Source organism: Oncorhynchus nerka, linkage group LG19, assembly GCF_034236695.1.
Source record: "Oncorhynchus nerka isolate Pitt River linkage group LG19, Oner_Uvic_2.0, whole genome shotgun sequence".
Classification (NCBI taxonomy): Eukaryota; Metazoa; Chordata; class Actinopteri; order Salmoniformes; family Salmonidae; genus Oncorhynchus; species Oncorhynchus nerka.
In genome coordinates, this window is record NC_088414.1 from 16,777,161 (window position 1) to 16,792,528 (window position 15,368).

A 15,368-nucleotide genomic window follows, 5' to 3' on the forward strand; every position below is an offset into this window, starting at 1 on the left:
AGAGCCCGAGTACACACAGATACACACATGCCAACAGAGAGCTGCTGTAGCCAGGAGAGAGCGAGAGAAGGCGAGACCAAGAGAGAGACAGAAGGAAAGAGACAGAAGGAGAGAGACAGAAGGAGAGCAAGTGAGCACGTGAGAGGAATAAAGGGGGAGTAGCATAGCGGTATCTGCGGTTCACCTCTCCACCCTGGTTTTGTCTCTAATCACGTCAATTAGCCCTGCCGGGCTCTGGCTGGCCCTTTAAAGAAGCTGAGCTACCTGCTGGAGAGAGACAGGGCTCCCAGGAGAGAAGCCCTTCCTTTGAACAGAGCATGTCAGCACAGAGACAAAGAGCCCAATCAATTAGAAAGCTACCCCTCACAGCAGCTCACATCACAGCAGCTCTTGACAGAAGTGACTAGGGCTGCTGGGCAAGGAGGGAGAGGCAGAGAGAAAGGGAGAGAGACGCACGCACGCACACTTACGAACACAGGCAGGTACACATCTGCGTACACATGGTTCTACCGAAACATCGTCACATAAGTAGACAGTATTTACCAAGAGTGTGTGTGTTCGAACTAGAACGTATCAAACTCAATCAATTAAGAGATTAGATTGAAAGGCATCAATATTCATGAACCTGTTGCTTGGAATTGATTCTATAAATAAATCAATACAAGCAAAGGGTAGGAGAGTGGGAGATGTGGCCGTCCGCTGAACGATTTATGGCTCAATTCATCAGAGAGCACAGAGCGCACCGTGGCCAGCTGGCTAGGACGCACACGCACACACTCCTTAATTAGACGGAGTACATTCAAGGTGAAAAGTAGGACCAGAAATTACGACTTTGATCAGCACACATGGTCTGTTTGCAAAATCTGAATTCATTTGAGAAAACAGACTGACTAAAAGCCTGATCTGTCACAATTTGGGATTCAAATTGGATAAATTGTAGCCTAAACAAATATACATTTTCAGTAAATACCACAGCATTTGGGAGAGATGCCCTCTGTGTGTCTGGCAGCTTCAGCACATCTGAGTAAATAGCTAACAAGGCTTGCAAGGTGCTTCCCCCCAGCCTCAAACGCTAATAACACCACAATATGGATCAGAGTAGAGTAAAGTCAGTGATAGCTACATTTCAGCATATGCAGTAAAATCAGCTTTTTGGGGGAGGGGCCCCAACATCTGGGCCCTCCCTCCCTCCCATGGCAAATCGGCCCTATGCGAGAGTACTGTTTTGCCGAGGTCACACTCAGTGTTCTACCAAGAGAACTAATCCCTGTCCAATTTATTCCATTTAGGTCATGTTACGAGCAGGGAGCCCTCTTAAAATTCCGGCCTTGAATTTATTTTTAAACTAAATTAAGTGAGCAGCAGCAGGGTTTTGATTGAAAGCTCCAAACAGTCTCTGATAGCCTCATTTCCTGCGGCACTATCGATCCCTCACTTACTTGCAACTTTCCCTCTAAATTTGTTACGCAGAAAGGAGAACAAGAGAGAGAACAAAAAAACGACAAACAGAAAATAGCCTGTGTCATTTCTCTCTAGATTTCTTTTTTTTTCTCCATCTGCTGCTTCCTGGTTTCTTTCTGCACGCTTTCATTAGTGCTCTATTCAATCATTAAATCTAATTCTCACAGCAGAGTACAATAAAACACTCCGATAAAGAGAAGAGGAGCCCTAAGTGTTCGGTTAGGTGTCTCTGGCTAATGCTGTCCAGGAACTTCTTAGTTTCCTGATAAGAAACTAGGAGTCTTGGACATCTGGATCTGGCATTTCTCGTTTGGCCGAAGTGCTGGCAGGATGGTAGGCGGATGGACGGAGAATAGAGGGTTTAGGTACTGGTGTCTAAAGGTATGCTTAAAAAAAATTGTAATCTGTTCAATCCGTGCTAAACTTGCAGCAGGATCTGGTCTTTAACAGGGTATTACGTTACGGACAGGGATATCCATCCACAGAGGAGGAGGAGAGAAGGGGGGGACATAAGCTGGGTTATCTAAGAACAGAGCATGTTCTCTGGGAAAGGGGCAGGAGAGAGAGTCTGGCTTCCCAATAACGCCACTCAACAGGGAGCAGAAGTTGACATGACTCACCAAGACGTTTGGTTCTAGGACAATTATCCATCAAATTTTTATTCATCATAAGATTCACTGTAGCTTTGCTAATGTTTTAGGAACACTTGTCTCATTTGACAGATAATCATTAATGCAGTAATATACTAGAAAGTCTGAACTTAACTCTGCTTTTAACATATCTTTATATGATGGTAAACTACCATCATGCCAATGAGCTACTTCAAAACAGTAAAACGAATAGATGAGGAATAATAAGTGAAAGACGTGATTGGGTCATTGAAGAGAGTATGGTAGGGAGCACAGGAAGCCCAGTTGGCAGACACATACACTACATATACAAAAGTATGTGGACACCCCTTCAAAATTAGTGGATTTGGATATTTCAGCCACACCCGTTGCTGACACATAAAATCGAGCACCCAGCCATGCAATCTCCATAGACAAACGTTGGCAGTAGAATGGCCTTACTGAAGAGCTCCGTGATTTACAACTTGCCACCATCATAGGATGCAACCTTTCAAACAAGGCAGTTTGTAAAATCTCTGCCCTGCTAGAGTTACCCTGGTCAACTGTAAGTGCTGTTATTGTGAAGTGGAAACGTCTAGGCGCAACAACAGCTCAGCAGCAAAGTGGTAACCCACACAAGCTCACAGAACAGGTGAGTGCTGAAGAGTGTAGTGCATAATAATCGTCTGTCCTCGAGTTCCAAACTGCCTCTGGAAGCAACATCAGCACAATAACTGCTCGTCAGGAGCTTCATGAAATGGGTTTCCATGTTCGAGCAGCTGCACACAAGCCTTAGATCCCCATACGCAATGACAAGCGGAGTGGTGTAAAGCTCGCCGCCATTGGACCGGTGGAAACATGTTCTCTGGAGTGATGAATCATGCTTCACTATCTGGCAGTCCAACGGACGAATCTGGGTTTGGCGAATACCAGGAGAACGCTACCTGTCCCAATGCATAGTGCCAACTGTAAAGTTTGGCGGAGGAGGAATAATGCTCTGGGACTGTTTTTCGTGGTTCGGGCTAGGCCCCTTTGTTCCAGTGAAGGGAAATCTTAACGCTACAGCATACAATGACATTCTAGACAATTCTGTGCTTCCAACTTTGTGGCAACAGTTTGGGGAAGGCCCTTTCCTTTTTCGGCCCATACAGAAATGGTTTGTCGAGATCGGTTTGAAAGTACTTGACTGGCCTGCACAGAGCCCCGACCTCAACTCCAATGAAAACCTTTGGAATGAATTGGAACGCCGACTGCGAGCCAGGCCTAACTGCCCAACATCAGTGCCTGACCTCACTAATGCTCTTGTGCCTGAATGGAAGCAAGTCCCCGCAGCAATGTTCCATCTCGCGGAAAGCCCAGAAGAGTGGAGGCTGGTATAGCAGCAGAGGGGGAACTAATTACAATGTAATGCCCTGAGCAGTGCTCAGGTTAAAACTGTACATTGAAAAAAAAACATGTTTTTAGAATGTCAGGCTATCAGACAAATGAATGATACTATTCAAATCGTGAAATGATTTAAAAACCGCATTCCTTACCTCTTCCTAAAAATATGACTCAAATGTTTCTCTTTCACCTCCTTTCCTAATCTCTTTCTCTGCCCTCCTCTTATTTTCCCTGGCAGCCCTTGCTAAAGCCGGTCAGTATTTCGCTGTGTTCCTGATGGGCTCCTGTCACAGCCATAACCCCAGATGAAATGCAAGCCTCACAAAATAAATGTAAATCTTTCTGTGTGCCGATAGTGCTCTTTCTGCCGAACCCTACCGACAGTTGACTCTCCGTGCCGCGGCTTCATAATGGAATACTAAACCAGCTTCACCGCCACAACACACAACATGCACGGGACACAATACACACTAGATAAAATACACACACACAGTTGAAGTCGGAGGTTTACATGCACTTAGGTTGGAGTCATTAAAACTTTTCAACCACTCCACAAATTTCTTGTTAACAAACTATAGTTTTGGCAACAATTCCAGTGGGTCAGAAGTTTACATACACTAAGTTGACTGTGCCTTTAAACAGCTTGGAAAACTCCAGAAAATTATGTAATGGCTTTAGAAGCTTCTGATAGGCTAATTGACATCATTTGAGTCATTTGGAGGTGTATCTGTGGATGTATTTCAAGCCCTACCTTCAAACTCGGTGCCTCTTTGCTTGACATCATGGGAAAATCAAAAGAAATCAGCCAAGACCTAAGAAAAAGAATTGTAGACCTTCACAAGTCTGGTTCATCCTTGGGAGCAATTTTCAAACGCCTGAAGGTACCAGGTTCATCTGTACAAACAATAGTACGCAAGTATAAACACCATGGAACCATGCAGCCGCCATACCGCTCAGGAAGGAGACGCATTCTGTCTCCTAGAGATGAAGGTAATTCGGTGCAAAAAGTGCAAATCAATTCCAGAACAAAAGACCCTGTGAAGATGCTGGAGGAAAGTTACAAAAGTATCTATATCCACAGTAAAACGAGTCCTATATCGACATAACCTGAAAGACCGCTCAGCAAGGAAGAAGCCACTGCTCCAAAACCGCCATAAAAAAGCCAGACTACGGTTTGCAACTGCACATGGGGACAAAGATCATACTTTTTGGAGAAATGTCACAAAGGAGCGACTGGCAGTAAGGACATCTCTGTGAAACAACAACGATCACCATTTGTTCCACTGGTGAGGAGAAAGGGTTGTTCTCGAACGGCTACTGTAAGAGATGTGGTGTTCGTCATTCACTGAGCTACTGATGCAAAGTCTATGACGTCGTTAAAGTAAAGGAAAACAATACTTGTACTTCTAGTGGAGTCACAGTACCGTAAGCACAGATCGCTTTACCTCACATGGACAAAGCTCTCCAGTGGTTTCAAACTATTACAGAGACACCTGATTAAGCACAACAGCAGTTCAACAAATTCCTGTAGCCTGAACACAACTTATCCTCATCAATACTACCTAACCCTTCTGTCCTGTCCAGACTGAAGACGTCCTTCAACACCCATATCACAGCTGGCCAGAGTGACAGAGAAGACACGTCCATGACAGGACTCCTCCTGGCTGAACAGGTGACTGTTAGCGTCCCCAAGCAAAGACGTCCCCCATTGGGCACACATAAGAGAGCTGACAAACAGCATTTCCACTGTGGAAGGACACTCCCAACCTCAAACACTTTCTTTGAATCTTATTTATACTTTGAAGTGGCCTAGTGTCGCTTGTCACGGTGTTACCCTGCAGAGGAGAATATGCCCAACGGGGCATTTCATTTATTTATTTTTTACTGCTTTTCTTTAACCAGATAGTGCTATTTTCTGGGGACATTCATTACCATGAAAAAGCATTTGCCCCCTTTCTGATTTTCACAATTTTTGCATATATTTGATACCTAATGTTATCAGATCTTCAACCAAAACCTAATATTATATAAAGGGAACCTGAGTTTACAAACAACCCCCAAAATATATATATTTAATTAAGTAAGTTATGCAACACCCTATTCCCCTGCGTGAAAAAGTAATTGCCCCCTTACACTAAATAACTGGTTGTGTCACCTTTAGCTGCAATGACTGCAACCAAATGCTTCATGTCTCTCACATCGCTGTGGAGGAATTTTGGCCCACTCTTCCATGCAGAACTGCTTTAACTTAGCGACATTTGTGGTATTTCAAGCATGAACTACTCGTTTCAAATCCTGGTTTTCGGCAGGCATAATGGGACCCAGCTTGTCCAGATAGTAGACTCATGTTGACCAAAAAGTACCTGGAAGCACCTGGATGATCACCAAGACTCTTAGAAGAATGTTCTATACACAGATGAGTCAAAGGTGTAACTTTCTGAACGACATGGGTCCTTTTTGTGCTTGAAGAAAACCAAACACTGCATTCCAGAGTAAGAACCTTATACCCAGGGTCAAGCATGGTGATGGTAGTGGGATGCTTTGCTGCCTCAGGACCTGGACGACTTGCCTTAATAGAAAGAACCATGCATTCAGCTCTGTATCAGAGAATTCTACAGGAGAATGTCAGGCCATCCGTCTGTGAGCTGAAGCTGATAAGCCTGGTATGGCAACTGCTCGGCCTCTGACAGCAAGGCACAACAGAGGGTAGTGCTTACAGCCCAGTACATCACTGGGGCCAAGCTTCCTGCCATCCAGGACCTCTATACCAGGTGGTGTCAGAGGAAGGCTCTAAAAATTGCCCAAGATTCCAGCCACCCTAGTCATAGACGGTTCTCTCTGCTACGCCAAGTCTTGGTCCAAGAGGCTTCTAAACAGCTTCTACCCCAAAGTCATAATACTCCTGAACAGCTAATCAAATGGCTACCCAGACTATTTGCATTGACCCCCCCCCCCTCTCTCTTTTAGGCTGCTGCTACTCTCTGTTTATTATCTATGCATAGTCACTTTAACTCTACCTACATGTACATACAGTGGGGCAAAAAAGTATTTAGTCAGCCACCAATTGTGCAAGTTCTCCCACTTAAAAATATGAGAGAGACCTGTAATTTTCATCATAGGTACAATTCAACTATGACAGACAAAATTAGGGACAAAAATCCAGAAAATCACATTGTAGGATTTTTAATGAATTTATTTGCAAATTATGGTGGAAAATAAGTATTTGGTCAATAACAAAAGTTTATCTCAATACTTTGTTATATACCCTTTGTTGGCAATGACAGAGGTCAAATTACCTCGACTAACCTGTGCCCCTGCACATTGACTCTGTACCGGTACCCCCTGTATATAGCCTCACTACTGTTATTTTACTGCTGTTCTTTAATTTTTTGTTATTTTTAACTTAACACTTGTCTTAAAACTGCATGGTTGGTTAAGGGCTTGTAAGTAAGCATTTCACTGTAAGGTCTACACCTGTTGTATTCGGCGTTTGTGACAGTTAAAGCAGTTCGTGCTTTTACACCTGCATTGTTTGCTGTTTGGGGTTTTAGGCTGGGTTTCTGTACAGCACTTTGAGATATCAGCTGATGTACGAAGGGCTATATAAATAAATTTGATTTGATTTGATTCTGCATGGAAGAGTGGGCCAAAATTCCTCCTTTGTGAGAGACTGATCAACAACTACAGGAAGCATTTGGTTGCAGTCATTGCAGCTAAAGGTGGCACAACCAGTTATTGAGTGTAAGGGGTGTCATGACTTGGCCTGTTGGGTGAGGATCATAGGCGCCAGATTTTATCTCTCCCTCTCCCCCTCCCCTCCCTCTCCCTCCCTCTCTCCCTCCCTCTCTCCCTTCCCCCCCACCAGCTTTATGACCGGTCGTAAATACTGTGTAGAAACTCTGCCTTATTTTTCATATGAAGTCTTAACCAAGTCAGTGGCCACACCATCGTGAGCACAGACATTACGTCGGCGTCACAGAACACCCCTTTTCCCCAGAGTGCATAAAACCCACTTCTGACAAGATTTACATTAGACCAAGCAGGCAGACAGGAAGTCACGAATGGTTAAGAAATCTACAAAACTAAAGACCAGAGAACGTGCATCCCCACTCTGAAATGGTTACCACTCTATAGGCCAACGAGACCGACAGCATTAGCTGAAATGTACAGAATGGCTAGAAACGCTGAAACTTTCAACAGAGAAGAAGAGAATCTCTACAAGACTACACATTCACAGTCTGCAGCTGTATATGTAAAATAGTCTAGTAAACTCGACCGAAGACGAGACAAAGAACAATTTCCACCCACCACTCTATTCTAACGAACACTTCCTCTGAAAGATCCATTCTAACAGACACCCCGAAGCTACAACTACAAAATAATTTGATGTCTGGTGGACCAACCGGAGAGTTTGTCGAATTACTCCCCAGATGGACCGCGATTTCAACAGCGAGACAACAAAGGCATACAATCGTAAATATGCAGTATACATTGAAATTATTTTCAAATGAGCGGCCATCCATGTGCAAAGTATTAGCATTTCACTGAGCATAGTTATCAGCTGTGTGTACGATAGGGAAGTCCTTTGTCTTTTCTCCGGCTCTCTTTTCATTTGGTGTAACAAGCCATCATACCAGGCGAGCTTCAATGCCATACAACTCTCCTTCCGTGGCCTCCAATTGCTCTTAAATACAAGTAAAACTAAATGCATGCTCTTCAACCGATCGCTGCCTGCACCTGCCCGCCTGTCCAACATCACTTACTCTGGACGGCTCGGACTTAGAATATGTGGACAACTACAAATACCTAGGTTTCTGGTTAGACTGTAAACTCTCCTTCCAGACTCACATCAAACATCTCCAATCCAAAGTTAAATCTAGAATTGGCTTCCTATTTCGCAACAAAGCATCCTTCACTCATGCTGCAAAACATACCCTTGTAAAACTGACCATCCTACCAATCCTAGACTTCAGCGATGTCACTTACAAAATAGCCTCCAATACCCTACTCAATAAATTGGATGCAGTCTATCACAGTGCCATCCGTTTTGTCACCAAAGCCCCATATACTACCCACCATTGCGACCTGTACGCTCTCGTTGGCTGGCCCTCGCTTCATACTCGTCGCCAAACCCACTGGCTCCAGGTCATCTACAAGACCCTGCTAGGTAAAGTCCTCCCTTATCTCAGCTCGCTGGGCACCATAGCAGCACCCACTTGTAGCACGCGTTCCAGCAGGTCACCCCCAAAACCAATTCTTCCTTTGGCCGCCTCTCCTTCCAGTTCTCTGCTACCAATGACTGGAACAAACTACAAAAATCTATGAAACTGGAAACATTTATCTCCCTCACTAGCTTTAAGCACCAGCTGTCAGAGCAGCTCACAGATTACTGCACCTGTACATAGCCCATCTATAATTTAGCCCAAACAACCGCTTTCCCTACTGTATTTATTTATTTTGCTCCTTTGCACCCTGTTATTTCTCTCTCTGCTTTGCACATTCTTCCACTGTAAATCAACCATTCCAGTGTTTTACTTGCTATATTGTATTTACTTCGCCACAATGGCCTTTTTTTTGCCTTTACCTCCCTTATCTCACCTCTCTTGCTCACATTGTATATAGACTTATTTTTCTACTGTATGTTTGTTTTACTCCATGTGTAACTCTGTGTTGTTATATGTGTCAAACTGCTTTGCTTGATCTTGGCCAGGTCGCAATTGTAAATAGGAACTTGTTCTCAACTTGCCTACCTGGTTAAATAAAGGTGAGAAAAATAATCGGTTTAGTCTACTAGGGACTTTTCATTGCATTGTGTTAGTAACCAATAACTATAGTGTTTGTGTGTTTATGTAATTCTGTGTGATTATTTAGTTAGTAAAATAATTAAGCCAATTTGTATATCGCCGATTCTTCATTATGCATTTGTGCAGATATCCAAGGATTTTGTTATTCAGAATGAGACTGATAGAAGGTAAATTACAATTAATGAATGACTGATGACTGAAATGTAAGAGATATTTGTATCTTTAAGAGTTCATTCGGAAAACAGTAACTCGTTTCATAAACTTTATACGTGGTGCCCCAAGATTGCTGATGAGTTAATTGTTACTTGAGTAATTTAATCGTAATAATTAAACATAGTTAATCGATTTGATTAAACAATCATCATCACATTAATGTAAGCCAAGACACGACAAGGGGCAATTACTTTTTCACACAGTGGTATTGGGTTTTGCATAACTTTGTTTATGAAATAAGTATGTAATTGTTGTGTTATTTGTTCACTCAGGTTCCCTTTAACTAATATTAGGTTTTGGTTGAAGATCTGACACCATTCGGTATCAAAAATTGAGAAAATCAGAAAGGGGGCAAATACTTTTTTCATTGCACTGTAGCTCTATTGAGGAAGAGTTCTCTTCCACTTCTTCGCCCTTTTTTTGTGAGAATCCTTTGAGCTTCTCAGTCTCGCGGTCACTCTCACTGCACGCATAGTGGACTCACAAACAAGCCATGAGTCACTGTAAACTCACTGTGAACAAGGTCCCGCAGCGCACAGCGGAGTCTGTCTGAACAGCACACGCACATCTCTCCCTCCACACCGTAAACACACATATACACACACACACACACACACACACACACACACACACAGAGATATATCTGCAACATAAACACAGAAAGAGGGCAAGGGCGAGGAGAGAGGCAAGCGGAGCCCTGAGAATAAGTTGGAAAAACTTGGAAAGTTCAACGCTTTGGCAAAAACACCGGACAAAACAAAAAGTATCTTTAACCTCCCCATTGTACCACTGGAGTTACGTCTCAAAGTGTGGTCAGGGAGGTGCGCTGGTCACAAAGGTAGTGGGTTAAAATCCCAGCAGGGGATTGGCTGCTTGAGAACACTCCTCCTGAGAAGAGTTTTAAAAGGTACATCTCCACTGTAAAAGCAGCCAGTAAAAGTATACAGGTACATAGAACACATCCCAGTCTACATAAATCGCAGCCTCTCTGCCAGTCAACCCTGATAGGGCGCTTTGATGGGAAAAGTAAATTAGGGTTTTATTTGTCGCAGCGGAACAATGACAAGATGCCAACAGCACCATCGGCTCCCGGTTTTGTTGCTGTGGCAATAACCTTGGAGACAGGAACCATAAATCAGTGGCGTTGAGTCCCTCGGACAAATGGGGGGGGGGTCGTGAGATGTGGCGGTGGGTCTCTGGGCATCTTTCACTGCTGCCGTTAGGGTGGGCCAGGCCGCTCACCTCCATGTTGGGCCGAGAGGAGAGAGAGAGGACAAACTAAAGATGGAAATAAACAAGCGTTTTTTTTTATCGCTGATATGTTTCTTAACACTGGAGCTGCTTTAGACATAGAGAGGAAGGGGGAACCAGGCAGCAATGGAGTGGAATGCCTAAAGGGAGAGCCAGGGATCTAGGGCTAGATTTATATTGAAAATGCAATATAACTTTCGGATGCAGACAGAGATATCTACTTATGAAAACGAGGGCTCTAAAAGTACATATTTCCCCAAACGCTTGTGTAAGTCTATTTTCTTAAGACTGGGAGGAAACCGACAGGCAAAGGAGTTCACACAGACGATTGAAAAATAACTGAAACTTCTCTTCTGTTAGGGGGTAGAATAGGCATCTTCCCCCAGAGAAATCGTCACTAGAAAGGTCTACCTCCATGCCTACACACTGGCGTTCAACGGCTGGGGAAATTATGTCTAATTCCAGAGATTTCAACCCACTGCCCTTGCTAATACGGACAGAGTGCAGGTATCCACCCGTTGAGACAAGGAGTTGGGTGTGTGATACAAACACTGTGATTACGACGACTCGATGACATTTTCCATGTATTCGCCGTTACTCTGTGTACTCACAATGACACAGTCATATGCACACACACACACACCTATGGTTCTCACGGACACCGAATGGGTGTAGGTGTTTTCAAACTCTGAGGAACAGCAGGATAAATCTGATAGCCAGTCTGCCAGTGTCCATCATTAAAGCCCAGACTGCAGGCAAGCCGCAGCAACAGCAGCGTAGTCCCAACACAGCACCGGCCCTCATCGATCCACATCAACTACTCAGACGTAGCAGAGCACAAGTCTGGGCTTAATCTCTCAAACTTACCCCAGTGTGTGTCTGTGTGTGTGTGTGTTTTCAGTCTGTGGGTGTGTGTGTGTTTTTTCAGTCTGTGTGTATATATTACTGATGACAGTATCTTTGCATGTTCATTTCCCTGCTTGGTTGCTCCGGACACGATCGATGAGGTGTCTCGGGAAAGTGTGTGAGTGACATTACTGTCAGCTGTGTCAATTAGACTCTGCACCTACCTTAGGTTGATTAAGAGACTCCATTAGGAACAGGACATCTATTCCTGGCTTATCGCTACTGGGATTTTCACTACCACAGTGTGTGCGTGTATGCCTCCATACCTCAGGCATGGCGGTGGTCTTGTCAGGACGTCTGGTCTCAGGCTCTCCAGTAAGGGGGTTACGTAGGGTCTGGAGGAACAGCGCTGCCTTTCTCTTCCTCTCCGCCTGCAGCTGCTTCTCCTTGGACTCCTTTGAGGCCTGGGCCAGCTTCTCCCTGGCGGCTGCAGCCAGACGGTCCTCTAGCTTCTGCTTGGCTAGATGGAGAGGGACAGAGGTCAGGTACAGCATACAGACTGAATGGTTCCTGCAGCATACAAACAGAATCGTTTCTGCATGGCTACAGGAGGAAGGGAGGTAAGCGAGAGAAATAAAGAGAGAGCAGATGAACACCAGCATTTTTCAGCATGTTTTTACAAAAAGATCCCACCCTCTCTAAACTCCATACACCCAATGTGCCCTAGATCTTCTGTTTGAGGACCAACACACAGGCACAACCTAAGAGCACAGCAGGAAAGGGAGTGATTGAAAAAGCTTATTCTACTTTCCCCAACGTACAAGCAAAAACATATACATGATGAAATACAAATCTTAGAATCAACTATTAAAGACTACCAGAACCCACTGGATTCTATAATTAAATTGAACTACAGGACAAAATACAAACCCTCCAACCCAAAAAGGCCTGTGGTGTTGATGGTATCCTCAATGAAATTATAAAATATAAAGACCACAAATTCCAATTGGCTACACTTCAATTCTTTAACATCATCCGTGGCTCTGGCATCTTCCCCATTATTTGGAACCAAGGACTGATCACCCCAATCCACAAAAGTGGAGACAAATTTGACCCCAATAACTACTGTGGGATATGAGTCAACAGCAACCTTGGGAAAATCCTCTGCCTTATCATTAACAGTAGACTCGTACATTTCCTCAGTGAAAAGAATGTTCTGAGCATGCACACCCTAATTGACAAACAAAACAAAGGCAAAGTCTTCTCATGCTTTGTTCATTTCAAAACTGCTTTTGACTCAGTTTGGCATGAGGGTCTGCGATACAAATAGGATATTTTATCCAAAATGTTTGAATCAGTTATAGAACCAATTGCCCTTTATGGTTGTGAGGTCTGGGGTCCGCTCACCAATCAAGATTTCACAAAATGGGACAAACACCAAATTGAGACTTTGCATGAAGAATTCGGCAAAAATATACTCTGTGTACAACGCAAAACACCAAATAATGCCTGCAGAGCATAATTAGGCCGATACCCTCTAATTATCAAAATCCAGAAAATAGCCGTTAAATTCTACATCCACCTAAAAGGAAGCGATTCCGAAACATTCCATTACAAAGCCATCATCTACAGAGAGATGAACCTGGAGAAGAGTCCCCTAAGCAAGCTGGTCCTGGGGCTCTGTTCACAAACACAAACAAACCCCACAGAGCCCGAGGACAGCAACACAACTAGACAGAACCAAATCATGAGAAAACAAAAATATGATTACTTGACATATTGGAAAGAATTCACAAAGAAACTGAGCAAACTAGAATGCTATTTGGCCCTAAACAGATAGTACACACTTAAGGAAAGTTTTGACTATGTACAGACTCCGTGAGCATAGCCTTGCTATTGAGAAAGGCCGCCGTAGGCTGACCTGGCTCTCAAGAGAAGACAGGCTATGTGCACACTCCCCACAAAATGAGGTGGAATCTGAGCTGCACTTCCTAACCTCCTGACAAATGTATGACCATATTAGAGACACATAATTCCCTCGGATTACAGATACACAAAGAATTCAAAGAGAGCGAGAGAGAGAAGAGGTCAAAGATGTGTTGAGCGTGAGTGATTCCCCTCTGTGTGAAGGTGTGAGAGAGAAAGGCTACTGTACTGTGGAGGCTTGGCTGGGGAGGAGATCGGAAAAGAGCAGAGGAGGAGAGAAAGAATACGGGGGAGGAAGAGAAGAGAGCGGGGGAGAGCGAGTGGCAGTGTAGGATCAAATGGAGCAGTGGAGGGCAGACAAGGAAGCAGGCAGAGAGAGGTGTCTAAGACAGTGTTTAAGGCACATTTTGTAGACATTAACACTGTATTGAAGATGGGGGAAATAGGAATATATGGGGTATGACAATGTATGAGTGTATTGAAGCTTATGGCCACATTTCAGCTTACCATTCCCAAACACAACACCTCATAGGTAAAGTTTGTGGATTGGCTAAAGAGTGTGGATGTAGTTTGAATTCGAGGTGTTCACGGATCCACCTGTACCCGAATACCCAAGAGGGTCTGGATCCAGAATTCCAAATAATTTCATGGGTTTGGGTCAGATCTGATATGATTGTCACAGGTGTGTGTAATCTTAAATGACTAGTCCATGAAGGACCCATATAGATCTGAATGTGACTGCAGTAGAGAGAGAAACTGTATCATTTATCCTGCTGCTCTTTGCTTTTCACCTGGAATGGCGTGTGTAGCTTGTTGTTGTTGCAAAAGGTCTGAAACTCTACAGTAAATTTACGGAATTTTCCTGTAAATTGTTAAGCCTGGGAATGACAGAATTGTGCTAGTAGAAGGGACTTGTGGATCTGAGGCTCTTTCCCTGTTGCCTCCATCATCCTCCAAATCCCACCAACATCAGCCGCCTCAGAGCGCAACTGGTCCTTGTTTGGGAACACACACACACACACACCAAAGCACACAAAGGTTGACAAATACAAAGTTTGAAAAATTGGTGACCACACGGGCAAATGAGGCTTTTTGAGCCAGACAACGAGCCATCCTCAACAGGGTTGGAAAGTGACAGTGAAGATGAGGCCTCAGTCTTATGTTCAAGAGGTGGACATTGAGGAAGTCCAGGGAGAAGACATGAAAGCCTTAGAGGAAGACAGTCTGGAACCTGAAGCTTTGGTTTACAGATGCATGTTGAAACTGTTTTGGGGAGATTCGAAGGATCATTGGGGATCATTATTTTGTTGTTCAGTGAAATCATCCCATGTGAAGAGTCAACACATTTAATTAAAGTTCAATTCGTAACTACATTTTTTTTTTTCTATTGGAAGGATTTAATCATTTGCAATTATGTCTACTGATGATAATGTAAAATGTTCATGTTTCTGACTCCATATGATATGGTAAATATATCCAATGCAAAAAACATCTACATTTAAATGGTATTAATATTAATTTTCATATATTTCCATTAATTCCCAAATATTTCAGTTAATTCCCACGGAACGTTTCCACCACTTAATACTACCCAAAATGTGCAACCCCGTTGTTGACTAATCATAATTCATCTGTGGCAATAGGCTACTTTCATAGATCCTCCATGTGGGACAAAAGTCAACAGATATCTAATCAATGGAAGATGGAATTAAAAGTTAAAGGAGAAGGACCAACAGGTAGTTACTACTTCACATTCTGAACGGAGTTGTTGTTTGCAACAGTTTAGGACGAGAAAGCGCATGCAGCCTCAATTAGCGTAGTTAAGACAGATACTACGTAATCATATTGGATGATAAATGACCTAGTTATGGCAGTT

At 43.6% G+C, this 15,368-nt stretch overlaps 1 protein-coding gene across 2 annotated transcripts in view; it reads right to left on the reverse strand.

Annotated features, from left to right (window-relative positions):
* Window positions 1-15,368, reverse strand: part of LOC115101117 (splicing factor, suppressor of white-apricot homolog) — a 132,793-nt gene that overhangs the window by 35,263 nt on the left and 82,162 nt on the right. For both annotated transcript variants that reach the window (XM_029620333.2, XM_029620332.2), the window contains exon 13: window positions 11,893-12,086. In XM_029620333.2, coding sequence (XP_029476193.2) covers window positions 11,893-12,086 — 194 coding nt within the window. The remainder of the gene's footprint in view (window positions 1-11,892; window positions 12,087-15,368) is intronic.